General features: G+C 67.1%; 1 protein-coding gene across 1 annotated transcript in view; it reads right to left on the bottom strand.

Moving 5' to 3' along the window:
- LOC141737286 (filamin-C-like) overlaps nucleotides 1-16,258 on the bottom strand; it is a 44,565-nt gene extending 28,307 nt beyond the window's left edge. The window contains exons 1-8 of the mRNA XM_074571962.1: nucleotides 15,868-16,258; nucleotides 13,032-13,194; nucleotides 10,032-10,192; nucleotides 8,560-8,727; nucleotides 5,423-5,546; nucleotides 5,176-5,332; nucleotides 3,639-3,828; nucleotides 71-94 (exon numbers count right to left, since the gene is read on the bottom strand). Of these exons, the coding sequence (XP_074428063.1) occupies nucleotides 71-94; nucleotides 3,639-3,828; nucleotides 5,176-5,332; nucleotides 5,423-5,546; nucleotides 8,560-8,727; nucleotides 10,032-10,192; nucleotides 13,032-13,194; nucleotides 15,868-16,255 (1,375 nt within the window). The 5' untranslated portion in view covers nucleotides 16,256-16,258. The remainder of the gene's footprint in view (nucleotides 1-70; nucleotides 95-3,638; nucleotides 3,829-5,175; nucleotides 5,333-5,422; nucleotides 5,547-8,559; nucleotides 8,728-10,031; nucleotides 10,193-13,031; nucleotides 13,195-15,867) is intronic.
- Nucleotides 16,259-18,315: the final 2,057 nt, after the last annotated feature.

The following is an 18,315-nucleotide window of genomic DNA, read 5'->3' as shown; positions in this document are numbered from 1 at the left end:
GCCGTGGGGGGGGGGGGGCCCAGCCCCACAAGTGCGCGTGTCCCACCCCCCAACCCCCGGCGCCGCTTACCCAGTCCATGGCCCCCGATGGACACTGCAAGAGAGAGCGGGGAGAGGGGCGTGAGACGGGGCGGGCTGGGGGGCCGGGCTGGTTGGGGGGCTGGGTTGGGGGGCCGGGTTGGGGGGCCGGGCTGGTTGGGGGGCTGGGTTGTTGGGGGCATGGGTTGGTTGGGGGGGCCGGGCTGGTTGGGGGGCTGGGTTTGGGGGCCAGGTTGGTTGGGGGGCTGGGTTGGGGGGCTGAGTTGGGGGGCTGGGTTGTTGGGGGGCTGGGTTGGGGGGCCGGGCTGGTTGGGGGGCAGGGTTGGGGGGCTGGGTTGTTGGGGGCATGGGTTGGTTGGGGGGCTGGATTGTTGGGGGGCTGGGTTTGGGGGCCAGGTTGGTTGGGGGGCTGGGTTGGGGGGCTGAGTTGGGGGGCTGGGTTGCTGGGGGGCTGGGCTGGGGGGCCGGGCTGGTTGGGGGGCAGGGTTGGGGGGCTGGACTGTTGGGGGCATGGGTTGGTTGGGGGGCTGGATTGTTGGGGGCGTGGGTTGGTTGGGGGGCTGGGTTGGGGGGCTGAGCTGGGGGGCCAGGTTGGGGGGCTGAAATGTTGGGGGGCTGGGTTGTTTGGGGGGCTGGGTTGGGGGGCTGAGTTGGGGGGTTGGGTTGGTTGGGGGGCTGGGTTGGAGGGCTGGGTTGTTGGGGGGCCGGGTTGGTTGGGGGGCTGGCTTGGGGGGCTGGGCTGGGGAGCTGACTTGGTTGGGGGTCTGGACTGTTGGGGGTCTGGGTTGTTGGGGGTCTGGGTTGTTGGGGGGCCGGGTTGGTTGGGGGGCTCCAGGGGACCGAAGCGTCCTGCTCTGCCCGGGGGGCACCTGCTCAGCCCCACTGCGCCGTGGGGCAGGGATGGGGGGGTGGTTGGGGAGGGGGTGGGGTGTTGGGGGTAGCCGTGGGGCAGGTGGAGGTGATGGGGGGCAGCAGCTATGGGGCAGGGAGTGGGGTGAGGAGCTGCCGTGGCGCAACATGGGGCAAGGCGGGGGTGGGCCGGGGTGGGATGTGGGGCAACAAGGGGATGCCGTGGGGCAGGGAGAGGAATCTGTGGGGCAGGGAGGGGATGCCATGAGGCAGTGTGGGGCAGCGTGGGGATGCTGTGGGGTGGCAGCAGGCAGCAGAGGGATGCCGTGGGGCAGTGGAGGATGCCATGGGGCAAGGACAAGATGCTGTGGGTCAGGCAAGGGAAGCCGTGGGGCAGCGAAGGGATGCCGTGGGGTGATGTGGGGCAGTGTGGGGCAGGGAGGGGATTCCGTGGGGCAGCGTGGGGATGCTGCAGGGTGGCAGGAGGCAGCACAGGGATGCCGTGGGGCAGTGGAAGATGCTGTGGGGCAGCAGGGGGATGCCGTGGGGCAGTGTGGGGCAGCATGGGGAATCTGTGGGGCAGCAGGGGGGTGCCGTGGGGCAGCGAGGGGCAGCATGGGGAATCTGTGGGTCAGGGAGGGGATTCCATGGGGCAGCGTGGGGATGCCGTGGGGGTGGCAGGAGGCAGCAGAGGGGACGCCTTAGTGACAGCGGAGGACACCGTGGGGCAGTGAGGGGACGCCGTGGGGCAGTGTGGGGCAGCATGGGGAATCTGTGGGGCAGCAGGGGGGTGCTGTGGGGCAGCGTGGGGCAGCGCGGGGATGCTGTGGGGGTGGGAGGAGGCAGCAGAGGGGACGCCTTAGCGCCAGCGGAGGACACCATGGGGCAGCGAGGGGACGCCGTGGGGCAGGGACGGGCAGCGTGGGGAATCTGTGGGGCAGCAGGGGGGTGCCGTGGGGCAGCGTGGGGCAGCGTGGGGATGCTGTGGGGTGGCAGGAGGCAGCAGAGGGATGCCATGGGGCAGTGGAGGACGCCGTGGGGCAGGGAGGAGATGCCGTGGGTCAGGCAAGGGAAGCCGTGGGGCAGGGAAGGGATGCCGTGGGGCGATGTGGGGCAGGGAGGGGCTTCCATGGGGCAGCGTGGGGATGCCGTGGGGTGGCAGGAGGCAGCAGAGGGGACGCCTTAGTGACAGCGGAGGACACCGTGGGGCAGCGAGGGGATGCCGTGGGGCAGGGACGGGCAGCATGGGGAATCTGTGGGGCAGCAGGGGAGGTGCCGTGGGGCAGCGTGGGGCAGCGTGGGGATGCTGTGGGGTGGCAGGAGGCAGCAGAGGGATGCCATGGGGCAGTGGAGGACGCCGTGGGGCAGGGAGGAGATGCTGTGGGTCAGGCAAGGGAAGCCGTGGGGCAGCGAAGGGATGCCGTGGGGCGATGTGGGGCAGGGAGGGGATTCCATGGGGCAGCGCGGGGATGCCGTGGGGGTGGCAGGAGGCAGCAGAGGGGACGCCTTAGCGGCAGCGGAGGACACCGTGGGGCAGCGAGGGGACGCCGTGGGGCAGGGACGGGCAGCGTGGGGAATCTGTGGGGCAGCAGGGGGGTGCCGTGGGGCAGCGTGGGGCAGCGTGGGGATGCTGTGGGGTGGCAGCAGGCAGCACAGGGATGCCGTGGGGCAGTGGAAGACGCTGTGGGGCAGCAGGGGGATGCCGTGGGGCAGTGTGGGGCAGCATGGGGAATCTGTGGGGCAGCAGGGGAGGTGCCGTGGGGCAGCGTGGGGCAGCGTGGGGATGCTGCGGGGTGGCAGGAGGCAGCAGAGGGACGCCTTAGCGCAGTGGAGGACGCCGTGGGGCAGGGAGGAGATGCTGTGGGTCAGGCAAGGGAAGCCGTGGGGCAGCGAAGGGATGCCGTGGGGTGATGTGGGGTTGTGTGGGGCTTCCATGGGGCAGCGTGGGGATGCCGTGGGGTGGCAGGAGGCAGCAGAGGGACGCCTTAGTGACAGCGGAGGACACCGTGGGGCAGTGAGGGGATGCCGTGGGGCAGGGACGGGCAGCATGGGGAATCTGTGGGGCAGCAGGGGAGGTGCCGTGGGGCAGCGTGGGGCAGCGTGGGGATGCTGTGGGGTGGCAGGAGGCAGCAGAGGGATGCCATGGGGCAGTGGAGGACGCCGTGGGGCAGGGAGGAGATGCTGTGGGTCAGGCAAGGGAAGCCGTGGGGCAGCGAAGGGATGCCGTGGGGCGATGTGGGGCAGGGAGGGGCTTCCATGGGGCAGCGCGGGGATGCCGTGGGGGTGGCAGGAGGCAGCAGAGGGGACGCCTTAGTGACAGCGGAGGACACCGTGGGGCAGTGAGGGGACGCCGTGGGGCAGGGACGGGCAGCGTGGGGAATCTGTGGGGCAGCAGGGGGGTGCTGTGGGGCAGCGTGGGGCAGCGTGGGGATGCTGCGGGGTGGCAGGAGGCAGCAGAGGGATGCCATGGGGCAGTGGAGGACGCCGTGGGGCAGGGAGGAGATGCTGTGGGTCAGGCAAGGGAAGCCGTGGGGCAGCGAAGGGATGCCGTGGGGCGATGTGGGGCAGGGAGAGGCTTCCATGGGGCAGCGCGGGGATGCCGTGGGGGTGGCAGGAGGCAGCAGAGGGGACGCCTTAGCGGCAGCGGAGGCCGGCGCGGGGGCAGCGAGGGGGACGCCGCGGGGCGGGGAGGGAGAAGCCGTGGGGCAGGCTGTGGGGCAGCAGGGGGGGGACGCGTGGGGCGGCCCCACCTGTGACGAGGCACTTGCTGGCGTCGCCGGCGGGCACGGCGAGGCAGCGGAAGGGCGAGCAGGGGATCTCGTCGCCGCCGTAGCGCACGGTGCTGGTGTAACGCCCCGGCAGCGCCGGCACGTAGGACACGCCGTAGGTCCCGTCCCCACGGTCCCGGATGGCGGCTTCCGTGGGGCGCCCCTCGGGGTCCTGCGCACACACACACCCCCCCCCCGCCCCACACCCGCGTCAGACACCCGCCGAACGGGGGCGAGAGCAGCGTGTGGGGCTCAGCGACCCATAGCGTGGGTGACAGGGGACCATACGGGGCTCAGCGACCCATGGAATGGGGGTGAGAGCACCATGTGGGGCTCAGCGACCCATAGCATGGGTGACAGAGCAACATGTGGGGCTCAGCGACCCATGGAATGGGGGTGAGAGCACCATGTGGGGCTCAGCGACCCATAGCGTGGGTGACAGGGCAACATGTGGGGCTCAGCGACCCATAGCGTTGGGTGACAGGGAACCATATGGGGCTCAGCGACTCATAGCGTTGGGTGACAGGGCAACATGTGGGTCTCAGCCCCCAATGCCATGGGTTCTGGCTCACCGTATGGGTCCCCCCCACCCCATGCCTTGGGTTCTAGGTCACTCTATGGGTCCCCCCCCCAATGCCACGGGTTCCAGGTCAACTTGTGGGTCCCAGCCCCCAATGCCATGGGTTCCAGGTCACCCTATGGGTCTCATCACCCAACGCCATGGGTTCTGGATCAACTTGTGGGTCTCAGCCCCCAACCTCATGGCTTCCAACTCACCGTATGGGTCTCCCCCACCCCATGCCTCGGGTTCTAGGTCACTCTATGGGTCTCAGCCCCCAATGCCATGGGTTCTGGGTCACTCTATGGGTCTCAGCCCCCAAGGCCATGGGTTCCGGGTCACCCTATGGGTCTCTGTCCCCAATGCCATGGGTTCTAGGTCACTCTATGGGTCTCAGCCCCCAGTGCCATGGCTTCTGGGTCAACTTGTGGGTCTCAGCCCCCAACCTCACGGCTTCTGGCTCACTGTATGGGTCCCCCCCACCCCATGCCTTGGGTTCCAGGTCACTCTATGGGTCTCAGACCCCAACGCCATGGCTTCTGGGTCAACTTGTGGGTCCCAGCCCCCAACGCCATGGCTTCTGGGTCAACTTGTGGGTCCCACCCCCCAACCTCACGGCTTCCAACTCACCGTATGGGTCTCCCCCACCCCATGTCTTGGATTCTAGGTCACTCTATGGGTCTCAGCCCCCAATGACATGGGTTCCGGGTCACCCTATGGGTCTCTGTCCCCAATGCCATGGGTTCTAGGTCACTCTATGGGTCTCAGCCCCCAACGCCATGGCTTCTGGGTCAACTTGTGGGTCCCACCCCCCAACCTCACGGCTTCCAACTCACCGTACGGATCCCCCCCCCCCCCTTCCCCGTGCCGCGGCTGCCGGGTCCCCCTACCCCAACCCCCCCTTTATCCCCCCCTTCCTCCCCCAGCCCCACGGCTGCCCCCCGGCGCCCGGCGGCTGACCAGGATCTGGACGGTGAGCAGCCCCTCGCCGGCCTCGCGGGCGTCGATGGTGAACTCCACGGGGAGGCTGGCGGGGACGGCGCCCGCGCTCAGCCCGGGGCCGCTGGCTCGCACCTTGCTGGCGTCGTGGCCCGGGACCACCTTGATCTTGAAGGGGCTTTGGGGGGTGGGGGGGGGGGGTCAGTGTGTGGGGTGGGGGATGGAACCCCCCCCCCCCCCCCCCCGCCGTGGGGCTGCCGGGCCTCACCTGCGCGGCACCTCCTGGCCGGCGTAGCGCACGGCGGCCGTGTGGGGCCCCTCGGTGGCCGGGGTGTAGGTGACCTTGTGGGTCCCGTCCCCGTTGTCCCGCACCTCCAGCGGCACCGGCAGCCCTGCGGGAAAGCGGCGGCCGCAGTGGGGCAGGGGGTGGGGGGTGGCGGGGGGGGGGGGGGAAGGGCGCCGTGGGGCGGGAGGACACACACACACACACACACACTCCCTGTGGGATCTGTGGGGCTGGACAACCTGCGGAACGTGGGATCTATGGGGCTGGACACCCTATGGACCATGGAATCTATGGGGCTGGACACCCTACGGAACATGGAATCCGTGGGGTTGGACACCCTGTGGGATCTGTGGGGCTGGACAACCTGCGGAACATGGGATCTATGGGGTTGGACACCCCGTAGGATCTATGGGGCTGGACGCCCTGTGGATCATGGAATCTATGGGGCTGGACACCCTGTGGGATCTATGGGGCTGGACGCCCTGTGGAACGTGGGATCTATGGGGTTGGACACCCTGTGGGATCTATGGGGCTGGGCACCCTATGGACCATGGAATCTATGGGGCTGGACACCCTGTGGGATCTATGGGGCTGGACACCCTGTGGAACGTGGGATCTATGGGGTTGGACACCCTGTGGGATCTATGGGGCTGGACGCCCTGTGGAGCAGGGGATCCATGGGGCTGGACACCCTACAGAACGAGGCATCTATGGGGCTGGACGCCCTGTGGATCATGGAATCTATGGGGCTGGACACCCTACGGAACATGGAATCCATGGGGTTGGACACCCTGTGGGATCTGTGGGGCTGGACAACCTGTGGAACGTGGGATCTATGGGGTTGGACACCCTGTGGGATCTGTGGGGCTGGACAACCTGTGGAACGTGGGATCTATGGGGTTGGACACCCCGTGGGATCTATGGGGCTGGACAACCTGTGGAACGTGGGATCTATGGGGTTGGACGCCCTGTGGGATCTATGGGGCTGGACGCCCTGTGGAGCAGGGGATCCATGGGGCTGGACACCCTACAGAACGAGGCATCTATGGGGCTGGACGCCCTGTGGATCATGGAATCTATGGGGCTGGACACCCTACAGACCATAGAATCCACGGGGTTGGAGGCCTTGTGGGATCTATGGGGCTGGACACCTCATGGAACCTGGAATCTATGGGGCTGGGCACCCTGTGGAGCAGGGGATCCATGGGGTTGGACAACCCACGGAACAAGGAATCCGTGGGGTTGGACACCCTGTGGGATCTGTGGGGATGGACACCCTATGGACCATGGAATCCATGGGGTTGGAGGCCTTGTGGGATCTGTGGGGTTGGACACCCTGTGGGATCTGTGGGGCTGGACAACCTGCGGAACGTGGGATCTATGGGGTTGGACACCCCATGGGATCTATGGGGCTGGACACCCTATGGACCATGGAATCTATGGGGCTGGACACCCTACGGAACATGGAATCTATGGGGCTGGACACCCTGTGGGATCTATGGGGCTGGACGCCCTGTGGATCATGGAATCTATGGGGCTGGACACCCTACGGAACATGGAATCTATGGGGCTGGACACCCTGTGGGATCTATGGGGCTGGACGCCCTGTGGATCATGGAATCTATGGGGCTGGACAACCCACGGAACGAGGCATCTATGGGGTTGGACGCCCTGTGGATCATGGAATCTATGGGGTTGGACACCCTGTGGGATCTATGGGGCTGGACGCCCTGTGGAGCAGGACACCCGTGGGGCAGGACAGCCTGTGGAGCAAGGGATCTATGGGGCTGGACACCCTACGGAGTAGGGGATCCATGGGGTTGGACACCCTGTGGAGTAGAGGATCTATGGGGCAGGACACCCCATGGAGTAGAGGATCTATGGGGCAGGACACCCCATGGAGCAGGACGTCCCTGGGCAAGGCAACCCCATGGGCTGGAGCACTGCAGAGAGGAGGACATGCTGTGGGGCAGGACACCCCACGGAGGGGGACACCCCATAGAGGGGGACACCCCATGGGTCAGGACACCCCATGGGTCAGGACACCCCATAGAGGAGAACACCCCACAGGGCACCCCAGGGGTCAGGACACCCCATGGATCAGGACACCCCACAGGAGGACACCCCATAGAGGAGGACACCCCATAGAGGAGGACACCCCACAGGAGAACGCCCCATAGAGAACACCCCATAGAGGCGGCCACCCCACAAGAGGACACCCCATGGAGAAGGACACCCCATGGAGAAGGACACCCCACAGGAACACCCCATGGGTCAGGACACCCCATAGAAGCGGCCACCCCACAGGAGGACACCCCATAGAGGTGGCCACCCCACAGGAGAACACCCCATAGAGGAGAACACCCCATGGGTCAAGACACCCCATGGGTCAGGACACCCCATGGGTCAGGATACCCCACAGGAGAACACCCCATAGAGGAGGACACCCCATGGAGAAGGACACCCCACAGGACACCCTATGGGTCAGGACACCCCATGGGTCAGGACACCCCATAGAGGCGGCCACCCCACAGGAGGACACCCCATAGAGGAGAACACCCCATAGAGGTGGCCACCCCACAGGAGAACACCCCTTGGAGAAGGACACCCCACAGGACACCCTATGGGTCAGGACACCCCATGGAGAAGGACACCCCATAGAGGAGAACACCCCATGGAGAAGGACACCCCACAGGACACCCTATGGGTCAGGACACCCCATAGAAGCGGCCACCCCACAGGAGGACACCCCATAGAGGAGAACACCCCATGGAGGAGGACACCCTATGGGTCAGGACACCCCACAGGAACACCCCATGGGTCAGGACACCCCATAGAAGCGGCCACCCCACAGGAGGACACCCCATAGAGGAGAACACCCCATGGAGGAGGACACCCTATGGGTCAGGACACCCCACAGGAACACCCCATGGGTCAGGACACCCCATAGAAGCGGCCACCCCACAGGAGGACACCCCATAGAGGAGAACACCCCATGGAGGAGGACACCCTATGGGTCAGGACACCCCACAGGACGCCCCACGGGCCCGGTTCCCCCCCCCCAGCTTTCCGTCGGCGCCGCCCCCCACCTCCCCGCCCCACGGCGCGTCCCCACCTACCCGAGGGTCCCAGCAGCGTGACCTCCAGTGGGGCCAGCCCCGCGGCGCTGCAGTCCACCGTGAAGCTGTGGGGCACCCGCGCCCTCACGCTGGGGCCCAGCCCCGGCCCCGAACATTTCACCTTCCCGGGGTCCACCACCTCCTGCACCCGCACCCGGAAGGGGCTCCCTGCGCCGGGGGGACGGGGGTCAGCGCCCGCAGGGGGGCACGTGGCCACCGGCTCAGCGAGGCCACGGGGCTCGACGGGGCCAGGGGGGCAACGTGGGGCGGGGGGTCAACGTGGGGCAGGGGGACGGCGTGGCCATGGGGTCAAGATGGCCATGGGGTCTACGTGGCCACAGGGTCAACGGGGCCAGGGGGTCAATGTGGGGCAGGGGGACGGCGTGGCCATGGGGTCAAGACGGCCATGGGGTCTACGTGGCCACAGGGTCAACGGGGCCAGGGGGTCAATGTGGGGCAGGGGGACGGTGCGGGCATAAGGTCAACATGGGCATGGGGTCAACGTGGGCATGGGGTCAATGTGGGGCAGGGGGACGGCGTGGCCATGGGGTCAAGACGGCCATGGGGTCTACGTGGGCACAGGGTCAACGTGGGGCAGGGGGTCAATGTGGGGCAAGGGGGACAGCGTGGCCATAGGGTCAACACGGCCACGGGGTCAACATGGGCACGGGGTCAACGTGGGGCAGGGGGACGGTGTGGCCATGGGGTCAACGTGGGCACAGGGTCAACGTGGGCATGGGGTCAACGTGGGGCAGGGGGTCTACGTGGGCATGGGGTCAATGTGGGGCAGGGGGACAGCGTGGCCATGGGGTCAACACAGCCATGGGGTCAACGTGGGGCAGGGGACGGTGTGGCCATGGGGTCAACATGGCCATGGGGTCTACATGGCCACAGGGTCAATGTGGGCATGGGGTCAACGTGGGGCAGGGGGACGGCGTGGCCGTGGGGTCAATGTGGGGCAGGGGGATGGCGTGGCCATGGGGTCTACGTGGCCATGGGGTCAACTTGGCCATGGGGTCAACGTGTCCAAGGGGTCAAAACATCCAAGGGGTCAACATGGCCATGGGGTCAACGTGGGCATGGGGTCAACACGGGCATGGGGTCAATGTGGCCATGGGGTCAACGTGGGCATGGGGTCAATGTGTCCAAGGGGTCAACGTGGCCATGGGGTCAACATGTTCAAGGGGTCAACATGGGCCTGGGGTCAACGTGGCCATGGGGTCACTGTGTCCATGGGGTCAACGTGGGCATGTCCACGGGGAGGACGCGGGGACGGGGTTGGCGTGGCCGTGGGGCGGCCGTGGGGCCAGCCCACGGGTTGGCTCGGCGTAGGCTACGGGGTCACCGCGGGGTTGGTGGTGACGCCCTCCACCCGCCGGCCCCCCGGGGAACCCACCTCCGACCCACGGCCGGGCTGGTGGGTCCCGTCCCCCCCACCTCAGCCCCCCATCTCCCCCCGGCCCCCCACGCACCGGGGATGGGGTGGCCCCCGAAGGTGATGTTGACGTCGTAGTCGCCGGGCGTGAAGGGGACGTACTCCACCGAGCAGCTCCCGTCCTTGTTGTCCTTGCAGGACATCTTGGCCTCCGAGGGCCCCTCGATGGCCAGGCCCAGCCCCCCGGTGCCAGCCCCCCTGGGGACACCCACCCGCTCAGGGCCACCGCGGCGGCTGCCGGGGGGCCGGGGGGGGGGGTGGGGAAGGGGCGGCCACCACCGGGGCGGGTGCCGGAGGGAGAGGGGTGATGGGAGGTGGCACCTCCCCGGCAAGAAGGTGGAGGTGCCACCTCCATGGTAGGGAGATGGAGGGGACGGGTTGGCGGCAGGGGATGGAGGTGGCACCTCCACGGCAAGAGGACAGAGGTGCCATGTTGGTGTCAAGGAGATGGAGGTGCCACCTCCACGGTAGGGAGATGGAGGGGACGGGTTGGCGGCAGGGGATGGAGGTGGCACCTCCATGGCACGGGAACGGAGGGGCCACGTTGGTGGCATGAGGATGGAGGTGGCACCTCCACGGCAAGAGGCCAGAGACGCCACCTCCATGGTGGGGAGATGGAGGTGCCACATTGGTGGCAGGGGATGGAGGTGCCACCTCCATGGCAAGGGAACGGAGGGGCCGCGTTGGTGGCATGAGGATGGAGGTGGCACCTCCACGGTAGAGGGGTGGAGGGGCCAGGTTGGTGGCAGGGGGATGGAAGTGCCACCTCCACGGCATGGGGATGGAGACACCACCTCCACGGTAGGAAGATGGAGGCGCCACATTGGTGGCAGGGGATGGTGGTGGCACCTCCATGGCACGGGGATGGAGGAGCCATGTTGGTGGCATGAGGATGGAGGTGGCACCTCCATGGCAAGAAGGTGGAGGTGCCACCTCCATGGTAGGGAGATGGAGGGGACGGGTTGGCAGCAGGGGATGGAGGTGGCACCTCCATGGCACGGGGATGGAGGTGCCACATTGGTGGCATGACGATGGAGGTGGCACCTCCACGGCAAGAGGCCAGAGACGCCACCTCCATGGTGGGGAGATGGAGGTGCCACATTGGTGGCAGGGGATGGAGGTGGCACCTCCACGGTAGAGGGGTGGAGGGGCCAGGTTGGTGGCAGGGGGATGGAAGTGCCACCTCCACGGCACGGGGATGGAGACGCCACCTCCACGGTAGGAAGATGGAGGCGCCACAGTGGTGGCAGGGGATGGAGGTGGCACCTCCATGGCACGGGGATGGAGGAGCCATGTTGGTGGCATGAGGATGGAGGTGGCACCTCCATGGCACGGGGATGGAGGAGCCATGTTGGTGGCATGAGGATGGAGGTGGCACCTCCATGGCAAGAAGGTGGAGGTGCCACCTCCATGGTAGGAAGAGGGAGGTGCCAGGTTGGTGGCAGGGGATGGAGGTGGCACGTTGGTGGCAGGGGGATGGAAGTGCCACCTCCAGGGCAGTGGGGTGGAGGGGCCGGGTTGGCGGCAGGGGGATGGAGGTGGCACCTCTGTGGTAGGAAGAGGGAGGTGCCACAGTGGTGGCAGGGGGATGGAAGTGCCACCTCCATGGCACGGGGATGGAGAGGCCACATTGGCAGCACGAGGATGGAGGTGGCACCTCCGTGGCAAGAGGCCGGAGATGCCACCTCCATGGTAGGAACATGGAGGTGCCACATTGGTGGCAGGGGATGGAGGTGGCACCTCCACGACAAGGGAATGGAGGGGCCACGTTGGTGGCAGGGGGATGGAGGTGGCACCTCCCTGGCACGGGGATGGAGGGGCCATGTTGGTGGCATGAGGATGGAGGTGGCACCTCCACGGCAAGAGGACGGAGATGCCACCTCCACGGTAGCAAGAATGAGGTGCCACGTTGGTGGCAGGGGGATGGAGGTGTCACGTTGGTGGCATGGAGATGGAGGGGACAGGTTGGTGGCAGGGGATGGAGGTGGCACGTTGGTGGCAGGGGGTTGGAAGTGCCACCTCCAGGGCAGTGGGGTGTAGGGGCCGGGTTGGCGGCAAGGAGATGGAGGTGGCACCTCCGTGGCAGGGGGACAAAGATGCCACAGTGGTGGCACATCCAATGGAAGAGGACGGAGGTGGCACCTCCATGGGAGGGGTTGGAAGTGCCAGGTGATGGCATGGGATGGAGGTGGCACGTCCAATGGAGAAGGAGGGAGGTGGCACGTCCATGGGAGGGGATGGAGGTGGCGGGTTGGTGGCATGGGATGGAGGTGGCATATCCAGGGGAAGGGACAGAGGTGGCGGGTTGGTGACATGGGATGCCACCATGGAGGTGGCACGTCCAGTAGAGGAGGACGCAGGTGGCACCTCCAGGGGAAGGGATGGAGGTGGTGGGTTGGTGACACGGGATGGAGGTGGCACATCCAGTGGAGGAGGAGGATGGAGGTGGCACCTCCAGGGGAAGGGACGGAGGTAGTGGGTTGGTGACATGGGATGGAGGTGGCACCTCCATGGGAAGGGACGGAGGTGGGAGGTTGGTGGCATGGGATGCCACCATGGAGGTGGCACGTCCAGTGGAGGAGCACAGAGGTGGCACCTCCAGGGGAAGGGATGGAGGTGGTGGGTTGGTGCCATGGGATGTCACCATGGAGGTGGCACATCCAATGGAGGAGGATGGAGGTGGCACCTCCAGGGGAAGGGACGAAGGTGGCGGGTTGGTGACATGGGATGGAGGTGGCACATCCAGGGGAAGGGACGGAGGTGGGGGGTTGGTGCCATGGGATGTCACCATGGAGGTGGCACATCCAATGGAGGAGGATGGAGGTGGCATGGGATGGAGGTGGCACGTCCAGTGGAGGAGGAGGATGGAGGTGGCACCTCCAGGGGAAGGGATGGAGGTGGTGGGTTGGTGCCATGGGATGTCACCATGGAGGTGGCACGTCCAGTAAAGGAGGACAGAGGTGGCACCTCCAGGGGAAGGGACGGAGGTGGGGGGTTGGTGGCCCGGGGCGGAGGTGGCCGGTGGCCCGGTGCCCACCTGGTCTCCACGGTGAAGCGGTTGGCCTTGCCCACCAGGCCGCCCTCCAGGCCGGGCCCGTGCGCCCGCACGCGGGTGGGGTCACAGCCCTCCGCCACCCCCACGCGGAAGGGGCTCTTGGGGACCGCCACGTCGTCGTAGGTCACCTCCACCCGGTGCACGCCTGGGGACACGGGGACACGCCGTCACCCCTCGCTCCCACCGGGGCTGGGGGCGGGGGGGGGGCCGGGGGGGCCCCGCTTGGGGGTTGAGGAGGTTCTCAAGGAGTTTGGGGGTCCCTTGGTGGGGTCTCACGGGGTTTGGGGGTCCCTGGTTGGGGTTCTGGGGGGTCTCATGGGGGTTGGAGGTTCCTTGGTGGGGTCTCAGGGGGTTTGGAGGTCCCTGGTTGGGGTTTGGGGGCAGGTTGGGGGTCCCTGGTTGGGGTTTTGGGGGGTCTCAGGGGTTTAGAGGTCCCTGGTTGGGCTTTGAGAAGGTTCTCAAGGAATTTAGGGGTCCCTTGGTGGGGTCTCAGGCGGTTTGGGGGTCCTCGGTTGGACTTTGAGGAAGTTCTCAGGGGGTTTGGGGGTCCCTGGTTGGGGTTTTGGGGGGTCTCAAGGGATTTGGGGGTCCCTTGGTGGGATTTTGGGGGGTCTTCAGGGGGTTTGGGGGTCCCTGGTTGGGGTTTGGGGGCAGGTTGGGGGTCCCTGGTTGGGGTTTTGGGGGGTTTCAGGAGTTTACGGGTCCTTGGTTGGGCTTTGAGAAGGTTCTCAAAGAATTTGGGGGTCCCTTGGTGGGGTCTCAGGGGGTTTGGAGGTCCCTGGTTGGGGTTTGGGGGCAGGTTGGGGGTCCCTGGTTGGGGTTTTGGGGGGTCTCAAGGGATTTGGGGGTCCCTTGGTGGGATTTTGGGGGGTCTTCAGGGGGTTTGGGGGTCCCTGGTTGGGGTTTGGGGGCAGGTTGGGGGTCCCTGGTTGGGGTTTTGGGGGGTCTCAGGGGTTTAGAGGTCCCTGGTTGGGCTTTGAGAAGGTTCTCAAGGAATTTGGGGGTCCCTTGGTGGGGTCTCAGGGGGTTTGGGGGTCCCTTGGTGGGATTTTGGGGGGTCTCAGGGGGTTTGGGGGTCCCCGGTTGGGGGTTGAGGAGGTTCTCAAGGAGTTTGGGGGGCCCTTGGTGGGGTCTCAGGGGGTTTGGGGGTCCCTGGTTGGGGTTGGGGGGCAGGTTGGGGGTCCCTGGTTGGGGTTTTGGGGGGTCTCGGGGGTTTGAGGGTCCCTCGGGGGGGGCGTTCTGGGGGTCCCTGGGGGGGGTCAGGGTCCCCTGGGGGTGGGGGTGGGGGTCCCAGGAGGGGGTTGGGGGTCCCGGGGTGGGGTTTGGGGTCCCAGGGGGGGAATTTGGGGTCCCGGGGAGGGGGATTTGGGGGTCCCGGGGTGGGTTTTGGGGGTCCCAAGGGGGGCTTTGGGGATCCCGGGGGGGGAATTGGGGCCCTGGGGGGGGTTTTGGGGTCCCAGGGGTGGGGTTTGGGGTCCCGGGGGGGGGGTTGGGGTCCCAGGGGGGTTTTTGGGGCTCCCGGGGGGGTTTTTGGGCTCCCGGGGTGGGTTTTTGGGGGTCCCGGGGGGGGAATTAGGGTCCCGGGAAGGGGTTTGGGGTGCCGGGGGGGGGTGTTTTGGGCTCCCGGGGGGTTTTTGGGGGTCCTGGGGGGGGGGTTTGGGGGTCCCAGGGCGGTTTTTAGGCTCCCGGGGGGTTTTTGGGGGTCCTGGGGGGGGGGTTGGGGGTCCCAGGGGGGTTTTTAGGCTCTCGGGGGGTTTTTGGGGGTCCCGGGGGGGGGTTTTGGGCTCCCGGGGGGTTTTGGGGGCTCCCGGGGGGGTTTGGGGGTCCTGGGGTAGGTTTTGGGGGTCCCGGGGGGGTTTTGGGGGTGCTGGGGGTGGGTTTTGGGCTCCCGGGGGGTTTTTGGGGCTCCCGGGGGGGGGGGTTTTGGGCTCCCAGGGGGTGGGTTTTGGGCTCCCGGGGGGTTTTTGGGCTCCCGGGGGGGGAATTGGGGTCCCAGGGGGTTTTTGGGGGTCCTGGGGTGGGTTTTTGGGCTCCCGGGGGGGGGTTTTGGGGGTCCCAGGGGGGTTTTTTGGGGTGCCAGGGTGGGTTTTTGGGCTCCCGGGGGGGGGTTTTGGGGGTCCCAGGGGGGTTTTTTGGGGTGCCAGGGTGGGTTTTGGGGCTCCCAGGGGGGGGTTTTAGGCTCCCGGGGGGTTTTTGGGGCTCCCGGGGGGGGGGGGGGGTTGGGGGTCCCAGGGGTTTTTTTGGCGTGCCGGGGGGAGTTTTGGGGGTCCCAGGGGGGTTTTTTGGGGTGCCAGGGTGGGTTTTTGGGCTCCCGGGGGGGGGTTTTGGGGGTCCCAGGGGGGTTTTTCGGGGTGCCAGGGTGGGTTTTGGGGCTCCCGGGGGGGGGTTTTGGGGCTCCCGGGGGGGGGTTTTGGGGCTCCCAGGGGGGGGTTTTAGGCTCCCGGGGGGTTTTTGGGGCTCCCGGGGGGGGGGGGTGGGTTGGGGGTCCCAGGGTTTTTTTTGGCGTGCCGGGGGGAGTTTTGGGGGTCCCAGGGGGGTTTTTCGGGGTGCCAGGGTGGGTTTTGGGGCTCCCGGGGGGGGTTTTGGGCTCCTGGGGGGTTTTGGGGGGTGCCGGGGGTGGGTTTTGGGGCTCCCGGGGGGGGGTTTTGGGCTCCCGGGGGGTTTTTGGGCTCCCGGGGGTGGGTTTTGGGGGTCCCAGGGGGGTTTTTCGGGGTGCCAGGGTGGGTTTTGGGGCTCCCGGGGGGGGGTTTTGGGCTCCCGGGGTTTTTTTGGGGGGGGTTTCGGGGGTGGCGGGGGGAGCGCGGGGGGGGTCGCTCACCGTCCTCGTAGGGGGTGTAGTCCACGCGGTAGGTGCCGTCGCCGTGGTCGGTGACGTAGGTGTCGGTGGTGGCCCCCGAGGGATTGACCACCCGGGCCTTGACGTGGGGCCCCCCCGTCTTGGTGAGGCTCCGGGCGTCCACCGTGAAGTCGGTGCCCACCTCCCGCAGCACCCCTGGGGGGGGGGGGGGGACACGGGTGAGGGGGGGGGTCCTGCCCGCTGACACCCCACCCCCTCGGGGGGCTCCACACCTTCTCCAGGAGGGGCAACCCCGGGGGAGACCCCCCCCATGGGGAGGAGGTGGCCGTGGGGAGATGTTGGTGCCCATGGGGATGCCCATCCAAGAAGAAGGTGGTTGCGGGGAGGAGGTGGCCATGGGGGTAGCCATGGGGAGGTGATGGCCATGGGGTGGCCATGGGGAGGAGATGTTGGTGCCCATGGGGCTGCCCATCCAAGAGGAAGGTGGCCATGGGGAGGAGGTGGCCATGGGAAGATGGCCATGGGGGTGGCCATGGAGAGGAGGTGGCCATGAGGTAGCCATGAGGAGATGTTGGTGCCCATGGGGCTGCCCATCCAAGAGGAAGGTGGCCGTGGGGAGGAGACGGCCATGGGGAGATGTTGGTGCCCATGGGGACGCCCATCCAAGAAGAAGGTGGTTGCAGGGAGGAAGTGGCCATGGCGGTAGCCATGGGGAGGAGATGGCCATGGGGTGGCCATGGGGAGAAGGTGGCCATGAGGAGATGTTGGTGCCCATGGGGCTGCCCATCCAAGAGGAAGGTGGCCATGGGGAGGAGGTGGCCATGGGGAGATGGCCATGGGGGTGGCCATGGGGAGGAGGTGGCCATGCGGTGGCCGTGGGGAGATGTTGGTGCCCATGGGGATGCCCATCCAAGAGGAAGGTGGCCGTGGGGAGGAGATGACCATGGGGAGATGTTGGTGTCCATGGGGACGCCCATCCAAGAAGAAGGTGGTTGCAGGGAGGAGGTGGCCATGGGGGTAGCCATGGGGAGGAGGTGGCCATGGGGGTGGCCATGGGGAGGAGATGGCCATGGGGTGGCCATGGGGAGAAGGTGGCCATGAGGAGATGTTGGTGCCCATGGGGATGCCCATCCAAGAGGAAGGTAGCCATGGGGAGGAGGTGGCCATGGGCAGGTGATGGCCATGGGGGTGGTCATGGGGAGGAGGTGGCCATGGGGTGGCCGTGGGGAGATGTTGGTGCCCATGGGGCTGCCCATCCAAGAAGAAGGTGGTTGCGGGGAGGAGGTGGCCATGGGGTGGCCATGGGGAGGAGGTGGCCATGGGGAGATGTTGGTGCCCATGGGGCTGCCCATCCAAGAAGAAGGTGGTTGCGGGGAGGAGGTGGCCATGGGGAGGAGATGGCCACGGGGTGGCCATGGGGAGGAGATGGCCACGGGGTGGCCATGGGGAGGACATGGCCATGGGGAGATGTTGGTGCCCATGGGGCTGCCCATCCAAGAGGAAGGTGGCCATGGGGAGGAGGTGGCCATGGGGTGGTCGTGGGGAGATGTTGGTGCTCATGGGGATGCCCATCCAAGAGGAAGGTGGCCATGGGGGCGGCCGTGGGGAGGTGATGGCCATGGGGGTAGCCATGGGGAGGAGGTGGCCATGAAGAGGAGATGTTGGTGCCCATGGGGCTTCCCATCCAAGAGGAAGGTGGCTGTGGGGAGAAGGTGGCCATGGGGAGGAGATGGCCATGGGGAGATGTTGGTGCCCATGGGGCTGCCCATCCAAGAAGAAGGTGGTTGCGGGGAGGAGGTGGCCATGGGGTGGCCATGGGGAGGAGATGTTGGTGCCCATGGGGCTGCCCATCCAAGAGGAAGGTGCCCATGGGGAAGAGGTGACCATGGGGAGATGTCCATAGGGGTGGCCATGGGGAGATGTCCATAGGGGTGGCCATGGGGAGGAGGTGGCCATGAGGAGATGTTGGTGCCCATGAGGATGCCCATCCAAGAGGAAGGTGCCCATGGGGAGGAGGTGGCCATGGCCACATATCCATGGGGGTGGCCCTGGGGAGAAGATGCCCCTGGTGGTGCCCATGGGGAGGAGATGCCCACAGGGATTGGATGCCCATGGGGAGAAGATGCCCATGGCGGTGCCCATGAGGAGATGCCCACAGGGATGGGATGGCCAAGGGGATGCCCATGGGGAGAAGACGCCCATGGTGGTGTCCATGGCAAGGAGATGCCCACAGGGATGGGATGGCCATGGGTGGAGATGCCCACAGTGAGAAGATGCCCCTGGTGGTGCCCATGGGGAAGAGATGGCCCTGGTGGTGCCCACGGGTGGAGATACCCCCGGTGGTGCCCATGGGGAGCAGATGCCCACAGGGATGGGATGCCCATGGCTGGAGACACCCATGGTGGTGCCCATGGTGGTGCCCATGGGTGGAGATGCCCCCGGTGGTGCCCATGGGGAGGAGATGTCCAT

The sequence above is a fragment of the Larus michahellis genome, unplaced genomic scaffold (genome assembly GCF_964199755.1).
Source record: "Larus michahellis unplaced genomic scaffold, bLarMic1.1 SCAFFOLD_399, whole genome shotgun sequence".
NCBI classification, from domain to species: domain Eukaryota; kingdom Metazoa; phylum Chordata; class Aves; order Charadriiformes; family Laridae; genus Larus; species Larus michahellis.
This window is presented reverse-complemented; position numbering and strand designations above follow the sequence as displayed.